At 42.4% G+C, this 20,260-nt stretch overlaps 1 protein-coding gene across 2 annotated transcripts in view; it reads left to right on the forward strand.

Moving 5' to 3' along the window:
• The first annotated feature begins 6,294 nt into the window (after positions 1-6,294).
• ANO3 (anoctamin 3) overlaps positions 6,295-20,260 on the forward strand; it is a 256,540-nt gene continuing 242,574 nt past the window's right edge. For both annotated transcript variants that reach the window (XM_081164056.1, XM_081164057.1), the window contains exon 1: positions 6,295-6,786. In XM_081164056.1, coding sequence (XP_081020182.1) covers positions 6,633-6,786 — 154 coding nt within the window. In that variant the 5' untranslated portion in view covers positions 6,295-6,632. The remainder of the gene's footprint in view (positions 6,787-20,260) is intronic.

Here is a 20,260-nt window from a genome sequence, read left to right on the forward strand (position 1 = left end):
ACACACACACAAGAAAACCCTTTTTGCTCCTTCTTCAACTGCTGCCCTGCAAACTCTGATAAGCTCCTCCCACAGCTAATCCCCTGCCTCAACAGAAACCCTGCCCCCTCTGACCTTTACACAGGGAAAACAGCTAATCAGCCACAAAGAAACACACACACACAAGAAAACCCTTTTTGCTCCTTCTTCAACTGCTGCCCTGCAAACTCTGATAAGCTCCTCCCACAGCTAATCCCCTGCCTCAACAGAAACCCTGCCCCCTCTGACCTTTACACAGGGAAAACAGCTAATCAGTCACAAAGAAACACACACACACAAGAAAACCCTTTTTGCTCCTTCTTCAACTGCTGCCCTGCAAACTCTGCAAACTTTCTTGTTTGTTTTATTTCAATTCAGCAGATTGTTTTAAAACATCCATTTCAACCAGGGCCAGATTTAGGTTTGATGAGGCCCTAAGCTACTGAAGGGAATGAGGCCCTTTATATGTCTAGCTTTCCTTTGTCAACAAATTGTCACTGTTTTTTGTGTTGAATATATGCTATATGGTAATTTATGGACCTAATAGGTATCTAAAGCCATTTGCACATAACAAAATATGTATTTTATCAAAGTAATTGTTGAACTGAAATACAATTAAGAAGTATATTAATAGTGAAATACATTTTTTCCCCTTTAATTTTCTTTGGGGGGGCTCCAAGAGAGTGGGGCCTAAGCTATACATAGCTTGTTTAGCTTATATGTAAATCTGGCACTAATTTTAACTATTTCTAACCCTTGCAGAGAAGAGGAAAACTAAGTGCATTTGTATGGGCCCTATCATTTGGCAGTGAGGACAGCAGACATTTGATGTCGTGAAAAGGCTACAAGTTGTTAGCTCTTTTTTATTATTATTATTAGTGCCGGGGTGGGGGAATCCATGCTTATGGGATTTACTGGCTTGAATTCAAGCTGGTTTACAAATGCAAAAGCATCAACAAAGGAGCGAGCTGATCAGTGGCACTCTCAAGTCCTGTTTTTGCCATGAGTTACTATCCCTCAGGAGTTCTGGAAGCTCCTAAGTGGAACCAATCCCAGCAGAGCTTGCATTTACCACCAGATTTCAAAGTCTTGAAGCTGGCAACAGAAGCTGTCTTGATGGGCTAAAGGACCCCTGACCACTAGGTCCAGTCGTGGCCGACTCTGGGGTTGCGGCGCTCATCTCGCTCTATTGGCCGAGGGAGCCGGCGTACAGCTTCCGAGTCATGTGGCCAGCATGACTAAGCCACTTCTGGCAAACCAGAGCAGCACACGAAAACACCATTTACCTTCCCGCCAGAGTGGTACCTATTTATCTACTTGCACTTTGACATGCTTTTGAACTGCTAGGTTGGCAGGAGCAGGGACAGAGCAACGGAAGCTCACCCCGTTGTGGGGATTCGAACCGCCGACCTTCTGATCGGCAAGTCCTAGGCTCTGTGGTTTAACCCACATCGCCACCCACGTCCTCTTGATGGGCTAGAACATAGCAAAATGCTTTATACTAGCTCAGTATTGTCCACACTAACTGGCAACAGCTCTCCAGATGTTCACATAGGAGAATTTCCCAGCACGACACAGATAAGCCTGGGACTGAACCTGGGACTTTCTGCATGCAAAGCAGATGCCCCATCACAGAGCTAGAGCTCTTCAATACTGCTGTTGCTTTGAAGGACTGGTGTGGCTTTGGGATTAGCGGGTGCATATCTGCTCTCCACCTACTCATCCTATATATTTGCAACTAAACAGCTGTTATTTAAAATACCAGCAGATTCCAGAATGCCCTCAGGAAACTGTGTAAAATCTATGTAAAACTGGTCTGAAACTTTCTACTGTGTGAAGAAGCCCAGCATCCTGTTCTCACTGTGGCGGACCAGATACCTGTGGAAGCCTGAAAATGGGACTACTCTGGTTTTCAGCAACTAGTATTCAGAACATCTTGCCTCTAACCACTTCCTCTTCCTGTCTAAGTACTAAAGTTCTTCACCTGTGGAATCAGGTACAAAATAAATACTATAGTAAAATCCACTGTATTTTTTCACGCCTCTTCCCATTTCTCCCCAGAAGCACAGCTGTGCCTTGGTTCTCAAACGGAATCCATTCCAGAAGTCCATTTGACTTCTGAAAATGTTCAGAAATGAAGGTGTGGCTTCCAGTTGGTTTCAGGAGCTTCCTGCATTCAATTGGAAGCTGCGTCAGACGTTCGGCTTCCAAAAAAAGTTTGCAAACTGGAACACTCACTTCCGGGTTTGTGGCATTTGGGAGCCAAAGCGTTCGAGTTACAAGGCATTTGAGAACCAAGGTATGACTGTACATAAAACAATCTATTCAGCTCTGTTTAGAAATGAGAAACAATACAACACAGGGAAGAAAATAGATATGCACTCTACCAGGAGAATTAGGAGACGTGGATCACTTTTCTTCTTTCTAGTGATGAATTGTGTGGTCCTTCTTTGGTCTTGGCATAACTGCTATATTCAAGCAGATCAGCAGGGGAAATTATGGACTTCAAGTGACGGATGAGTATTTTAGGCTGAAATGAAGTACAATTATTATCATAGCTGGCAGATGGCAAATGAGAGAGTGAGAATTGGTGAAGAGGGGCTCTTATACATAATAAAATATTTGCAGTTCAATTGCGAACTGTCCAATGGAACATGAAGTCTATGGAATGAAAACTATAATTCACCCAGAGTGCCAAAACCACGTGAAACGTAGGTATGTGTGCGGTAATTTTGAGGAGAAAAAAAGGAGGAAAGTTCATTGCGTCATTTTTTGAAATAGGTAGGACATCTTCCAAATGGCAATAGCAATAGAGTGACTTGTCACATAGGATGCCAACTTGGACCTCTGCTCACCCTTGAGAACACCTAGATAGGTTGGGAGCCAGGCAGGAGATAGATGCTCCTTCAAGTATCTTGTTATGGAAAAGGGATGACAGTAAAAGCTGTTTGTGGAAGAGACTCCCTTGGGAGGTGGTGGTCTCTCCTTCCTTGGAGGTTCTTCAGCAGAGGTTAGATGGCCATCTGCCATGGTTGCTTTAGTTGAGATTCCTGCATTGCAGGGGGTTGGACTAGATGGCCTTTGGGGTTCCTTCCAACTCTACAATTCTGTGATTCTACAAAATATTTATGTAACACTTGTCAAGTGCAGCATATTCCACGATCCTCCTCTCATTCATCATTACTTTGCCAGTTTCATAAACACTCTCACTTTAGACTGACTTGCTCAAGGCCACCTAAAGAACTCTTCTCAGAAGTGGAAATTAATTCCAGGCCTTCCAAGCCCTGCTTTCTCTCCATTGCACAACAATAAGGATAAAAGCTTGTCTGAACTAAAAGAAAAGAAAAGAAAAGAAAATTACCTCTGAGGGCGAGAATGCTGAAAGAGAGATGTAATGCTTATCCAAATAATCAGGCCCTAGCTGCAGCTTTGTCTTTGAGGAATAGGCCTACATTTTCTTTAAAAAATTAAAAAATTACAAAGGCGATATTCAGTTCACATGCTATTGGTGGCGGTTAACCTTGCCGTTTTTCAGAGATGGGCTTTTGATGACTACTTTTATGAAAAGGAATGAGTCAATCATTTCAGCACCAGAATAAACACCCTTAGGCTTTTTACTTTGGTGCTAAACTGAGGAAGCATCTAGACTCTAGAGAATTAAAACAATAGTAACAAAACACATCTTGATGTGGGGCATGGGTGCATTTGTTAGGTAATGTTATCATGATCACCTGAAACATTTGCACAGTTAAATTTGCATATCGTAATTACTTTAACAATTTATGTGCCCCTCTAGCAGGAGATTACATTTTCCAAGTGAAAATGTAATGTTATGCGTTTGGGGTGTTAAAATGGGTGCCGGACCCCTCTAATCCCTGGATCCAGCAAGTGTTGGGATTTAATCAAGGCTTCTCATTCTTGGAATAGCCAGGCTAGCCTCTTGGTGAGGTGACATCCTGGATGATGAGCCATTGGGGGGGGGGGATTAAGGGGCTCAATGCAAGACGACCAAGGGGTAGAGGGCCCTCCTTCAATAGAAAAAGCCAGCATTTGGAGCTGAAAGTGAGTGCAATGTTTTATTTATTTTATTTATTAAATGTGTTCATCTATAGATCTCAGGACAGTTCACAGCACAAAGGCACAAGATAAAAACACTTCATTATACACCTTTAGGCGCCAGGCAAAAACCTTCCTTTTTAACCAGGCCTTTGGTTGATCTGATTGACATCCTATAACCTTTTAAATAGTGGCTCTTTTTTGGGGGGGGGGGTTATTGGGTTGTTGTTTTTATTTTGATTATATATATTCAGTGCTTTTTTCTGGGGAGACGTGGAGGTACGCATACCCCTAATCATTTTGTGAATCTAAGTTTGGCCTCGTTGAGGGGGAGTATTTCAATATGAGTAGGAAAATGAGAGTAACCCTAAACATTTTCAAAAGGAAAAAAAAGCACTGTATATTTTGTGGCTTTTACGTTGATCTTTTCTGTGACCTGCCCTGAGACCTCTGGCTATAGGGCAGTATATAAATAACAACAACAACAACAACAACAACAACAACAACAACAACAACAACAACAACAACAACATAATAATAAAAAAGAACAAAAACAAACCAATCAATACCTCCCCACCCCGAACCTTTTCCCACCAACACATTTGAAAGGGTATAGGATGGCCTCGTTGATGGCAAGGATTGGCTTCTCTCTATCTGTGAATCCAATCCACAAAACAAGCATCACAAAATTGTGCCTTGAGGAGATTTGGAGAGATTGAGTTTACTGCTATCAGACAAGTACATCAGTTGCACAGGATAATAGTGTTGGCTTCTAAGTTTCCTCCCTTTTTCTTAATTAATTTTTTTGCCATAAAGGGAAAATGTCATGCAAAATATATACTTAATTATGATCTCCAAGGACTGTATTTTGTCCAGTGGAAGGTACCCAAAATCTACACGGGATGGTAATTTTTGTATCTATGGATTATTTCCTTGTGACTGCCTCTTGTTTTGTTATAGTTCCTAATGAACTATCATCAGGAACTATCCTAATGAACGCCGTTGATGTGGTGTTAGTTTATCAACCACCGTTTGGCCTAATTTTCCTCAGCTGTGGCATACAGGAAACGGTAAAGCCCCAGAATAACTTCAACGCGAAGTCAATGTATTACATTGTGTTGCAATTTCTTACTGTGGCCAGAAGGTGCCTCTCTTAGCACTCTTCATCTGGGCTTGGAAAGTGGGGCAGGCACTGAAGGGAGGGAGGAGAAGAAAACAAGTTCTTTTGATGTGTGATGCTCTGTACATCTGCACGGCATATGGGATAGAAGTGGAGAGAAAACATCAGGAATACTATGGTGCATTCCTTCTTGAAATGAGTCACATCCACAGCATACATTTAAAGCACACGGCTTCCCTCAAAAACTCCGGGGAACTGTAGTTTGTTAAGAGTGCTGGGCATTCTGTGGGAGAGCAAACTTCACTTCCCATAATTTTGTCAGGGAAATCCATGTGCTTTAAATGTATGGTGTAGGGGTTAGTGGAGCACATTTTCTATGGCAGGAATAGGTAAGAGATAGATTCTGATTCCTTGAAGGGTCACTGGCCAATTTCCTGAGGATTGCTGAGTGCTTATTGGTTGCTAAACTTTGACACAGGCCCTGAAAAAAGTACACAGGATTCCGTAATGACTGAACAATGCTTTCAGGGTATGCTTTTGCTTTGTAAATGTGAAAATACACCAGTGATCATGACCTTCTACTTAAAATCATGAGGACCATAAGACACGTGAGTCTAACAATTACTTGTTGATTCATTTTGATTACTTATATTTACACCTTACCTTTCCACAGATAAAAGCACAAGGTGTATAACCACAATGACACACACCAATTGGCATAACTTAATAATAATAATAATAATAATAATAATAATAATAATAATAATAATAATAATACCATTAAAAACACAAGAAATGGTTAGTTTTTTAATGCTGGGCTGCTGAAAATCATTGGTATTTGGGGGCATGGATTCTGCAGCTGTACATCATTTGGTCTCAAGCATATGTTTGCTCTTGATTTTAGGTACCTTGCTGCAAATTTCCCAGGAGAGAAGGTCTGGGAATTCTGGCAGAACTAACTTCCACTTTTCAGCTGCCTACTGCAATGTGGAATCCACTTGTTTTCATTGGTATGACTAAGCCCCTCCCAGCTCAACAAATGAGAATTGAAATGTGAATTAGGGCTGCTAAAACAAAGTTATTAAGAGCAGATCTTAGCAAGCATACAGATGTCTCCACTTATCCTGTTTATTTCTTCAGGAGCCACACAGAGACACCATAGCATTGCTGTCACACAAGTATAGAAAACCTTTCTTAACAGGAATAGGGTTTGGGGTTTTGTTTCATTTTTAATCCTGGGAGAAAACTATGAAGTCCAGGAGATGTACCTGAGCTTGCACCCACTTTACTGGAATTACTGATTCTGGGTTTTTGTGAACCCCTGGCCATTTTCTTGAAGTTTTTATTTGGCAGCCAAGCCATGGATTCACCTGGTGTCACTTCATCATAACCAGTGGATAACTGAAACTTTTATCAAACTTTTATTTTTATTTTTGCGATGTCACTTGAGAAAATTGAACTGGACACTCTCTCTCCTGAAGATGTGGGTGGCAGATGTTATTCTCAGCCAGAAATTTTTGAGACCAACTTCAGCAATTCACATGTGGATTGGTGCAAACATGAACTTCATTCCTCAGTCTCTTTGCCCAGTGGTAAGCCTGAATTTAAATTCATTTTAAAGTGCCATCTTTTTATCTAATTATGTGTCTGGAATCAGATGTGTAACGGGCTTTTGACAACTAGCAGTTATATGTGTCAGGATAAATTAACCAGGGCTGGTTAAAGGCATCCTGTGCAATAGATGGACCATTTAGATCTTTAAGACTTCTGGGTCTGTTTGTTTTTAAAGGCATTTGGAAAGACTGCACTTTATATTAGACTTAAGATTTGTATTAGTCCTACAATGTGTTATTATATTGCTGCAATCTGTGCAATTAATCAACGTTTTGAACTGGCAGGGGACACAGGGGAACAGGTGCTGGTGGTATATACAATAAGGACATCCACATTGTCCATCTTCATATACTTTTGCGCTGGTTGATGATCTCTGGCGGGCTAGGGACAAAGGTGAGAGCTGTTTCCTAGTTCTGCTGGATCTCTCAGCGGCCTTTGATACCATCAACCATAACATCCTTCTGGACCGTCTAGAGGGGCTGGGAGCTGGGGGCACTGTTATACAGTGGTTCTGCTCCTTCCGCTGGGCAGTGTTCAGAAAGTGGTGTTGGGGGGTGAGTGTTCAGACCCTTGGGCTCTCACTTGTTTCGTCCTCTCCCCCATGCTTTTTAACATCTACATGAAGCTGCTGGGAGAGATCATCAGGGGTGTTCATCAATATGCAGATGATACCCAGCTCTACCTCTCTTTTAAATCGGAACAACTGAGGGCAGTGAAGGTCCTGTGTGAGTGTCTGGAGGCAGTTGGAGGATGGATGGTGGCTAATGGATTGAGGTTGAATCCTGACAAGACAGAACTACTGTTCTTTGGGGACAGGCTGGTGTGGAGGACTCCCCGGTCCTGAATGGGGTAACTGTGCCCCTGAAGGACCAGGTGTGCTGCCTGGGAGTTATTCTGGACTCACAGCTGTCCATGGAGGCACAGGTCAATTCTGTGTCCAGGGCAGCTGTCTACCAGCTCCATCTGGTATGCAGACTGAGACCCTACCTGCCCACAGACTGTCTCGTCAGAGAGGTGAATGCTCTAGTTATCTCCTACTTGGACTACTGCAATGTGCTCTACATGGGGCTACCTTTGAAGGTGACTCGGAAGCTGCAATTAATCCAGAATGCGGCAGGTAGCCTGGTGACTAGGAGTGGCCGCCAAGACCATATAACACTGGTCCTGAGAAACCTGCATTGGCTCCCAGTACATTTCCGAGCACAATTCAAAGTGTTGGTGCTGACCTTTAAGGCTCTAAACGGCCTTGGTCTGTTTACCCGAAGGAGCTTCTCCACCCCCATTGTTCAGCCTGGACACTGAGGTCCTGTGCCAAGGGCCTTCTGGCAGTTCCCTCACTGCGAGAAGTGAAGTTATAGGGAACCAGGCAGAGGGACTTCTCGGTAGTGGCGCCTGCCCTGTGGAATGACCTCCCATCAGATATCAAGGAGATAAGCAACTATCTTACTTTTAAAAGACACCTGAAGTCCTGTTTAGGGAAGTTTTTAATGTTTAATGCTGTCTTGTGTTTTTAACATTTGGTTGGGAGCCGCCCAGAATGGCTGGGGAAACCCAGCCAGATGGGTGGGGTATAAATAATAAATTATCATTATTACTTTCAAATGAGATGACAAAACCTCAAAGATTTATCTGGGTCTCTATACAGAATAGCTAAAAACCCTTTTTTCTGCATATATTCTCAGTCCTTCTCAGGAATGGGTCTCACACACATCTGGCCATTGCAAAAGGGAAGGGTCAATATAAGGCTTGCTAATTTCATGACTCCATCTACTTTGACAGCAGGCCTCATGTGCAATGTCAACTTTCTCTGTTTGTCATTGGCTTCCCCCACCCCACCCCCCATGCACACACATTTGCACACATATTATGGTAGGGCAGGTAGGGAAGATGATGATGATTGGTCTTGTAGATGAGCTTTATAGAATCAGCATTCACCAATGTGGGTGTGAGTGGAAGGCGACCAAGCTGTGATGGGGCAGCCAAGTTTGCCATCTATGTGTCTACCCAAATTGGAATCTATGGTTGCCAGTTTCATAACAAACTAGGATATTATAATTGATTTAATATCATGGCATGTTCCAAAAGGGGAACTGCATTTTCTAGGTTTGGATGAAATGGGAAACTTTGGTTAATTAAAGGCTGCCTTGTCTGATTTCCTGAGCTGTGAAGGGAGGAGTGACAGATCTCTGTGTGAGACATTTGTGGCTCATTAATCCCAAGTGTGACCATCTGAAACATGCCACCACCAACCTAGACTCTTTTATACATTGGATAGATGTCTGCTGCTTTAAAATAGTGATTTAGAAATAGCTGGCCAAGAGAAGAGGAGGTTAAGGGGTGATATGATAGCCATGTTCAAATATATAAAAGGATGTCACATAGAGGAGGGAGAAAGGTTGTTTTCTGCTGCTCCAGAGAAGCGGACACGGAGCAATGGATCCAAACTACAAGAAAGAAGATTCCACCTAAACATTAGGAAGAACTTCCTGACAGTAAGAGCTGTTCGACAGTGGAATTTGCTGCCAAGGAGTGTGGTGGAGTCTCCTTCTCTGGAGGTCTTTAAGCAGAGGCTTGACAACCATATGTCAGGAGTGCTCTGATGGTGTTTCCTGCTTGGCAGGGGGTTGGACTCGATGGCCCTTGTGGTCTCTTCCAACTCTATGATTCTATGATCTGCTGCTAGTTTGTGAGTTGGTGCCAAAGCACCAGCAGACTGTTATGAGGACACATTGCAAGGGGGGCTGTAAAGAAGAAGAGGTTTTGTGGAAGATTGATTGAGATCTGAATTTTATAGAGGGGTTTCTTTTGCCTACGCAAAACCTGTTTTTTTAATTGAGAGGTCCCTTGGTGCTGTCTCAAAATAAATAAGAAAAATACAATGCAATATCACAAATGTTCATGAGCATCTGTTTAATGAATTGTTGAGAGTATGTACCCACCCACCCATTAATTCCATTCACGTTATTCCTGGCTCACTCACTGAAGAACTGCAGTTTGGATCTCTGCTTTGCCTTCCTTAACTGTAGTACGTAGCCTATTTCATAATGAATGTCATCTTACATGACTCACAGGGGATGTCTCTGACTGACTTGTCTGCACCTGATGTATAATCACTTGTTTCCCCAGGAAGTACAAGCAAAAGAAGCATACCACACCTGAATGTAAACATGGATCTGCTTTCGTTTAGTGGAAAGAGGAACCATCTCATAGGAATAGGACATAAATGTAAACTATAGTAAGCTGTACTTAACATGCACACGCAGATACAGCTTGAAGCAAATGGATTTGGGTTCTTGTTTTCCGCTGAACTTGACTTAGCAATTTCACTTTCTAACCTTAAGCATATCATAGCAGAAACGTTTGAATTGAGGCATATTCCAACAAAGCAAAAATACTTGTGGAGGATGTGGAGCGAGTCTGGTGAGGGGTGTGGCCTGGGGAAAGAGGGTGTGGCATGTTATGACCCCCGAGGGCCAGATGGTGTGGCATGGAGGGTCATGCTTGGCCTTCAAGCCTGAGATTCTCCAACCCTGCACTAAAGTATGGACATCTTGTGTTTAATTTCTCGACGTAGTGCAAGGTATAGCCAAACTTCAGGCAATATTTTTGCTGACTCTCTAGTCCTGAATGTTGCTGCTCACAATGACAGCTGAGCGATGTTGCATCACTGCAGCCAATGATAGGCCCCCTTTGAAACACTTTTTAAAGTTTTGAGTTTACTTCATTACCATTATCATGCAGCTAAGGCTGAGTCTAGTAATATTCTTCTGCGTTTTTACTTCAACAACATCATTCCCCCCCCCCCATTTCTTAAAGACTCATGGATCTGCTTGAAACATTTCCCCAAACCTCATGGCGCTTGGCAAGAGTTTTGTCCGTCTAGGGATGTGTCTGTGAACTTGCCAGACTAGTGCTGAACTTCCACCTTTTATTCTCGCTCTTGCTTCTTATTATAGCTGACCCCCCCCCCCATCTGCCTCTCCAGCTCTTTCCCATCCTGACACCATGTGCCTGAGAAATATTTTACTCCTCCTCCAACACTGGTTTGCAAGTCCAAGCCAAAGTTAGTGTTGCACTGCATAGACAATAAGATTGCCAGCTTTTGAACCTGAACCTTTTAGCCCTGTCTTCAACAATTTGATCTTCGGCAACTGACACTACAGGCAATAATATTTCTGTGAAAAGTTTCACTGCTAGTTTCTGGACATTGAACTGATGCTAACGTAATAGAAGGCAGCTTTCCCCACCACTACCAATGATCAGTAGGCAACCGTATAAAAATACTGCATAACTTGCAATTATGCACGTTTGCTTAATCACCAGAGGAGGAAATTACAAATACCCAATATGAATGCACTCACAGACACTGCTAAATAGCCTCACCTTGCCTTATGGGTGGGCTTGCCCTGAAAATAACACAGTAATCAGGCCGCTAGGTACCTGCAGGTTAGATGGAGGATGAGAAAAAGATTTACATCCACCTGTGCACCAGTCCTCTCCAACTATATCATTCCCTGCCACTGCTCACCAGACTATATGGGGGTTTTTTTTGGGGGGGGGGGTAATATGTGAGAACCAGCCTGCTTTGCCAACTTGGGAATCATATTTCAGGCTCTGTCTAAGTCAATTGTAAGTCATCCGCAGTTACAAAAACATGGTAAGAGTTATGAAAGTGTCTTCTCAGGAGAAAGGGAGAAGCAAATATGTTGACCTGCTCTTAAAATCTCAGCAGTCTTGTATGTAGAGTAACCTAGAACCCTTCCCACAATAACATTTTCAGATGCAGAAGAGATTTGCTGGACACGCCTAACATAATACAAAGTCTTTTCAAACTGATGTTCTTAAGCACCTCCCATTATAGTGGTGGTTGTTGGTATTTGGGGTGGGCCTGAATCATATCCTTGTACAAGGCTGATTCCCTAAATCAATTTGCAAGCTCCAAAGGTTTCCTGAAGTTAATGAGATGCTGACAAGCTTATCATAAGCTTTCCCAACAGTGGCCCCAATCGGTTAAGCATTATTTTCTCACAGCAGATGGATTAAAAGCAACTTAACAACAATGTGTATCATGTTGATGAATGTTGCTCTTGCAAAGAATGACCAAAGTACAATGAGAGATGAGTTGAAAAAGTGACAGCATTTATTATCAACGTTTTCAGAGCACCAGAACTTTATCTTAATCAGATTCTTGAGGGTTGCTTTTCTTTTCAAATGGCACTGTAATTCTCTCTGAGGTTTAAAGTAGGAAGAAAGTCATTTGATATATATGTTGCTATGGTTTAGCTAAGGTTTGAATGAATCACTGTAAACAAATTCTGTCTGGCATTCCGAATATTGTCTCCTAGGAGAGATTTACACATACCAAGCCATCACCATTGATAAAAATGGGGCTTTGTTACTGCAGCCAAAATATAAGACCTTATTTTCTTAGTTCATTGATTGTTTCTAGGCAGCATCTCAAAGCCCAGTTTTTACTAGAATGCTAAACCTGTATCTGGTTAATTCTGCTTCACACAGAGGCACTTTCTGAAAGTTATTTAGTGTTGTCAAAGCTTGAGATTATCTTAGTCATGATGTTCTGTTTTTATATTCAAACATGCACATCTCGGTACAGAAATGTAACATTCATGTATGTTTCGGATATAACTTTCCATATTTAATATACATTGTGAGAAGCTATCAGGTCCATACAGTCATACCTTGGTTTTCAAATGCCTTGGGAGTCAAACGTTTTGGCTCCCAAATGATTGAAAACCAGAATTGATTGTTTCAGTTTTTGAATGTTCTTTGGAACCTGAACTTCCAATGTGACCTCTGCAGCTTCCTGCAGCCAATTGGAAGCTGCGCCTTGGTTTCCGAACGTTTTGGAAGTCAAACGGCCTTCCAGAATGGATTCCGTTCAACTTCCAAGGTACCACAGTATTTTCAATTTCCATGTGTGTTGAAGAGAGAGAGAAAAAATAACATTGCTTAAAACATCTAGGCCACTTCATAACTTATGAAACAACATGTCCCTTTTAAGAAACGATACTCAAGTTTGAAATCTTTTTTGGGAAGTAATCCAAACAATAAGGTTGTGCAAATGCTGTGCTTCTAGGTAAAACTAGCCCTGTGTGGGCTTGTATGCTCCTCCTGTCCCTCTCCTCTCTTTCTCTGATACAGCTACAAGGAGATCAGAAGCTTCCACGTTAATTTTAGATTAACTATGGTTGGTGAAAAACTGCCAGCATAATAAACTATAGTTTGAAGTTGGCTTGTTGGGTTAGGGATGTTAGGATATTTCCGTTCCACCTTAAAAGGGAGCAGGATGTTTGTGTCACAGCCTGCGTATTTCCTGTTCACAGGATGTTTCTGTTGTGTCTATGCTTTCGTTTCTCTCTCTGTGCCTGAACACTGAAGCAGGCAGTCATGTTTTTTCTTTGTTCTGACCAACGCTGAATAACCTTAAACAATGCTCTCCTTAGTGCATCTTTCGCTGTGCATTATCTGCTGATAAGAGCGTGCATCAGCTCTGGAATGTGGCAAGCTATTTCTGGAGCTCGTGTCGCTAATTGCTGATACTGCGTGTCTACGGGAGATCGATGGACGTCCGGAGCGACGTGAAGTCATGATGGACTTTGTCTCCCTGGCAGTATCCCAACAAGGACAACATGGCAAATTGTGGATACTCAAGTTCAAACCTCCTTCTCACAGCCTTTCCAGGGGAATGGAGAGTGCTTGAGTCCTGGGGACTCATTCTTGTAATATTAAACTATGGTTTAGCACTATGTGCTAACCAACCTAATATATATCTGAAACAGATTTGACTAAACTACCTGATTTATAACAGCATGTTTGTTTATGTTGTGATGAATTTAACAGACAAATTTGCTTGACATTTTGTGGATGGCTATTTTCAAACACTTGAGGTTCTTAATCAGTATGTATTCCTTCCCCTATTACCGTAAGTGGAATAAAGGGTATTTAACAATATTTGCTTTTGTAACGGAAGCTTGTCAACTGCTGTTAAAACCAAATGTGCTGATTGCTTATGGATTTGAGGGAGAAAAATGTACAGACATAGTAATTGATGTACAATTAATGGTGAAAGAAAAAATGATTTTTTTGCAAGTCTGATCTGTATTTGGGATCTTGGCATTGGGGGGTTGTGGTTGGGGTCATTTGCTTTAACCCTGTGCTCCCTCAGTTGCTAATTGCATGAGTAATGTGTCATCTTAGTTTGGTTCTAAGAAATGAGAGAAGCTTAAACCGAGGAAAATGAGGTTTGCTTGAGGCTATCCGTGACTTCACAGCTAAGTGAAAGGGTTTTTCATGCTGTTGACTATAGTGCTATAGTTTCCAGAACCCTGTTGGTCAATTGGCTTCTTTGGGTTCTCAAATGTAAGCAACATGACTGTACATAGTATTCAAGTCTGCTACAAGCAGGCCATTTTTCAGCCGGAACTTGCTGGAACTCAGTTCTGGCACCTCTCCGGTTGGCACCATTGCCATTCAAAGAGAACGAGGGAGGTGTTCATGGTGAGTTCTAGCACCTCTTTTTCTAGAAAAATAGCACTGGCTACAAGTATTCAGTTTTGGACCCAGATTATGAAAGTCTTGGGTTCGGTCTACTTGGCCTGGTTTTAATTTTTGCAATAAATGCTTGAAATACAATTTCTCACCATTTTCACTCATACTCTCTCTCTCTCTCTCTCTCTCTCTCTATATATATATATATATATATATATATAATGATGATGAAGAGTGAAAATGGTGGGAAATTGCATTTCAAGCATTTATATATGTAAAATCTTGTTCTTGTGACAGCTAATGCAATTAAGATCAATATTCAGTAGCCATCTTTTTCAAAGAGCTGTGACCAGGAACACAAGGCCAAGTTCAAAGCTGCCAAGAGAAATAATTATGTAGTGGACTTGCAAAGTAGAATATAAATTATTAGAAGTCACTCTGACCTCTGGATTCTGTGAAACCCATTTCATTATTACTGATAGGTAGCAGGATAACTATAGATGTCTTACTGAGCTGTTGTCATTTTTAATTTGGACTTTACCTAGGAGTCCAAATGGAAGTGTAATGTTCAATTAGCATCACATCCTTGTAATAAGAGCCTTGAGCATAAGAAGTAAAATGAAGAGACAGTCTACTATCCCTACTCATGCATGTCATTTTAAAAAGGAAATGGCTAACATTGAGACTCTTACTTCTGAAAGGTAGCTCAGTACATTGTCACCAGTGTTAACTAAGTTGAGATTGGCTGTCAGGGAGAAATGCTCACCATTTTAAAAAATGAGGACAATGTCATAGAGAGAGACAGCTTGTACCTTTGTTCCTGTAACATGTGAACAATCCTATTATATGTCCCAAATAAACAGCCTAGGAACAGAATGGAAAGGCCCTGGAAGCCTGGAAAGAAAACATTAGGAGCCATGCACATCGAACCTTTCCTGCCCAAGATAGCTGTCATTTTAGTTCCTCCTCTAAGATCACTGAATGTGAAAATAAATAAATAAAATTAAAATATATCTAACCAGGGATGCCAGCAGGATTTTCTAGACCTAGAAGCAGATTAGGCTCTCTGCTTGTCTTGCAAAAGAGGTAACAGATATGTGCAACATTAGCATATGCTTTGTGCAATATGCAATTTTATATCCTGATTGTGGATGGGTGTGTTGGAAGGGCCAGACACAAGTAATAATATGTCTTGCAGACAGAATGTCAACAGAAGAAGCATTTCCCTTAATTGTATTTCCATACTAGAAAAGGCTCCACCTGTGCAATTTTTGCCTCCCCCCCCCCACTTCCCTGATATCTCCAGTTACAATTGGAAGAGACCTGAAGTGTGGGTGGGTTCCCACGAGGCAAGACACAGTGATAACAGCAAGAACTGCTCATATACATTTCTGAAGGCCTGGGCCACTCACACTCCCAATGTGATTGGCTGTCTAAACTTCCAAGCTGCGACTCATGACTCAGAGTTTAAGGGCCAGTGAGGTAAAAGGTAAAGGTACCCCTGCCCATACGGGCCAGTTTTGACAGACTCTAGGGTTGTGCGCTCATCTCACTCTATAGGCTGGGAGCCAGTGCTGTCCGCAGACACTTCCGGGTCACGTGGCCAGCGTGACAAGCTGCATCTGGTGAGCCAGCGCAGCACACGGAACGCCGTTTACCTTCCCGCTGGTAAGCGGTCCCTATTTATCTACTTGCACCCGGGGGTGCTGTCGAACTGCTAGGTTGGCAGGCGCTGGGACCGAACGGCGGGAGCGCACCCTGCCGCGGGGATTCAAACCACCGACCATGCGATCGGCAAGTCCTAGGCGCTGAAGTTTTACCCACAGCGCCACCTGTGTCAATGGCAGATTTGGGCCAATGGCAGAGGCCCAAATCCTGAAATGTTCTGTGATTGGATATCCTGTATTGAATTAGAACACAGGAGCTCAGAATCCTTAGTCCAGACTCGAGCTCAGGCAAAAACAGACTACATGAATACATAACATGAACCATGCCTGAAATCCTGGAGAACCAATTCCAGTCAGTGCAGACAATATAGATAAACCAATGGTCTTCCAGAATCTTTCCATTCTGTTCCTAGGCCATTTTGGGGGGACATATAGTAGGATTGTTCACCTTATATGGAGATATAAGGTGGATTCCTATTTACAGTGGTACCTCAGGTTAAGTACTTAATTCATTCCGGAGGTCCGTACTTAACCTGAAACTGTTCTTAACCTGAAGCACCACTTTAGCTAATGGGGCCCCTGCTGCTGCCGTGCCGCCGGAGAATGATTTCTGTTCTTATCCTGAAGCAAAGTTCTTAACCTGAAGCATTATTTCTGGGTTAGCGGAGTCTGTAACCTGAAGCGTATGTAACCTGAAGCGTATGTAACCTGAGGTACCACTGTACTTCTATGGTCTGCAGGGTGGTGAGTAATGACGGGTGTTCTCCATGGCAGGCCCTCATTTGTGAAACTCCCTCCCTGACAGTGCATGTCTGTTCCTTATGCTGATGGTATTTAGGTGCCAGTTAAAGATATTGCTATTCATCTGGGCCTTTGAAACATGAATGTTTAATCAGATTTCAGCTGCTGGTATTGCACTAGGTAAAAATGTACTATGTAGATGCTTTTATTGTATCGGTTGAAGTCTTACATGGTTTCCACTAAGCTCCTGTAAGAGGAAGGGCAATATAGAAATGAAAATAAATAAATAACAATTGATAAAGCATATTTCCCCCTAGGAACATAATCCACTTTGTGGCCTTGTGTCCCTAGGCAGATAGATCATGGCAGCCCTTGCATGCAATGATCCATGGGATTCTGGCAATATCAGTACATTCACTGGCTCTTAAAAAGAGAGAGAGAAAATTGAATTAGATGCTAAAATAACAAGTTAATCCCTTTGGTACCAACATGAAAGCCCCAGTCACTTCTAGTCATGTTGAAGGACCACATTGTGCTAATATTAAAGATCTTTGTCTTGATTTTTTTTGGGGGGGGGGATGGATGCAGCTTTCATATATATAGAGAGGGGGGATTTATATGACTAAAGAGTTGAAATACTCTTTCCTCAAATGCCGAGGGTTTGTTGCCAGTGGGTAATTTAAAGCTCACACAGAAGTCTAACGTGCTGAGTCATTGACCTCTGCCCTCAAGGTTCATGACTTACATCCTTGCATGGCTGAAACAGATGGAAACTACGCTGGATATAGAAGTTTAATGTTTCCCAAAGGCCCTATTTCTCTTGTGTGCTCTTCCTCCCACTAATGAACTATTTACTTTTAAGATGGGGACAGGGGGGGCAGTTCCACAAATCCAAGTCTATTTAAAGGAAAACTCTGCAGTGATTTATGACGGGACAGCAACAGGCAGCTGTCTTTTTTGTTACGAGAGGCCATCTTTCCTAGAGCATACTGTATAGTAGGCGGCACTGGTTGGCATGCAAAATATGTAAATGGGATTGGCTGATTCAGCAGGTATTGAATTGTGTTGGTCAACATTATCAAGATACAGTGGTACCTCGGGTTAAGTACTTAATTCGTTCCGTAGGTTCGTTCTTAACCTGAAACTGTTCTTAACCTGAAGCACCGCTTTAGCTAATGGGGCCTCCTGCTGCTGCCGCGCCGCCGGAGCACAATTTCTGTTCTCATCCTGAAGCAAAGTTCTTAACCCGAGGTACTATTTCTGGGTTAGTGGAGTCTGTAACCTGAAGCATATGCAACCTGAAGCGTATGTAACCCGAGCTACCACTGTATGCTGGTGTATGGCTAGGAGGAATGGGTAACTTGTCTCAGACCTCCCTCTCACTCCCTTTCTGTCTTTCTCTCTCAGTCTCAGCAAAAGTTTGTTTCTTGGTTACCAGGTGACTCAGCCCCCTCTACACTCAAGCCCTCTCCTCTTCTGTGGGGACAGCTTGCCTATGTCAGCAGACATAGACTCAGCCATCTAAACTCATCGAAAAAGAACAAGATTCCTGACATTTTTGAAATGGAAAGGCTTCCCTTCCTAACACTGCCTATTCAGGCTTGTTTTTATTCTACAGTATAGGCTAAGGGAACAACAGTATAGGCTAACAAACAACAGTGCTATGTGCAAAATTAGAGAGCAGGGGAGAAATTTGGTTCTGTGCACCTAGTTTGTCTAATCCCCCCCCCAATGCAGATGAAAACACTTCCATTGCACTTCTCTAAATTTTGCAGTGCAATTCTTCTGCCAAAATATGTTTACAAAAATGTATGTATTAGAGAGAAGTGTGCATAAAAATGCATTGATTATAAGGCTGCCATACGTTCCAAATTTCCCAGGATTTGTCCTTCGAAAATTGCGTCTGGGTGGAATTGTCTAAATGCGGCTTAAAATGTCTGGGAAAACCCAGGTGCCTGGTATTCCATATCGGAAGTGTTGGAGTTTTTGGTGATTTTCCTTTTTAAAACTTTTTTCCTTGGAGATTTTGCCCAACAACTTTGGGCCAAAAGAAAAAGAAAAAGAGCTCAACAACCTTTGTATCCGGATTTTCACTTTGGCAACCCTAACTAATTACTGAATTATATTAGGAAAGATGGCTCACAAACATGGGCATATTGGGACAAATATACACTAAAATGCTAACAGACTTTAATGAGGAATTTTTTAAAAGTGAAAATTCATACAGAAATGTGGTGAACTGAACAGAAGACTGGAAAAATAAAAAAAAATGCAGAGAAACTAACACTGAGAGTCATCCACCCCTGATTTTAAAAGGCATAATGTAAGGCCAGCAAGTTTGGAAAACTCAGCAGTGGCCAGAGGATTGGAGAAGATCAGTCTACATCCCAATCCCAAAGAAAGGCAGTTCCAAAGAATGCTCCAACTACCGCACAATTGCACTCATTTCACACGCTAGCAAGGTTATGCTTAAAATTCTACAAGGAAGGCTCAAGCAGTATGTGGACCGAGAACTCCCAGAAGTGCAAGCTGGATTTAGAAGAGGCAGAGGAACCAGAGACCAAATTGCAAACATGCGCTGGATTATGGAGAAAGCTAGAGAGTTCCAGAAAGACATCTACTTCTGCTTCATTGACTATGCAAAAGCCTTTGACTGTGTTGACCACAGCAAACTATGGCAAGTTCGTAAAGAAATGGGAGTGCCTGATCACCTCATCTGTCTCCTGAGAAATCTCTATGTGGGACAAGAAGCTACAGTTAGAACTGGATATGGAACAACTGATTGGTTCCAAATTGGGAAAGGAGTACGGCAAGGCTGTATATTGTCTCCCTGCTTATTTAACTTATATGCAGAATTCATCATGCGAAAGGCTGGGCTGGATGAATCCCAAGCCGGAATTAAGATTGCCGGAAGAAATATCAACAACCTCAGATATGCAGATGACACAACCTTGATGGCAGAAAGTGAAGAGGAATTAAAGAACCTTTTAATGAGGGTGAAAGAGGAGAGCGCAAAATATGGTCTGAAGCTCAACATCAAAAAAACGAAGATCATGGCCACTGGGCCCATCACCTCCTGGCAAATAGAAGGGGAAGAAATGGAGGCAGTGAGAGATTTTACCTTCTTGGGCTCCATGATCAGTGCAGATGGTGACAGCAGTCACGAAATTAAAAGACGCCTGCTCCTTGGGAGAAAGGCGATGGCAAACCTAGACAACATCTTAAAAAGCAGAGACATCACCTTGCCAACAAAGGTCCGTATAGTAAAAGCCATGGTTTTCCCAGTAGTGATGTATGGAAGTGAGAGCTGGACCATAAAGAAGGCTGATCGCCGAAGAATTGATGCTTTTGAATTATGGTGCTGGAGGAGACTCTTGAGAGTCCCATGGACTGCAAGAAGATCAAACCTTTCCATTCTGAAGGAAATCAGCCCTGAACGCTCACTGGAAGGACAGATTGTGAAGCTGAGGCTCCAATACTTTGGCCACCTCATGAGAAGAGAAGACTCCCTGGAAAAGACCCTGATGTTGGGAAA

Source organism: Podarcis bocagei, assembly GCF_964188305.1.
Source record: "Podarcis bocagei genome assembly, chromosome: 1".
Taxonomy (NCBI): Eukaryota; Metazoa; Chordata; class Lepidosauria; order Squamata; family Lacertidae; genus Podarcis; species Podarcis bocagei.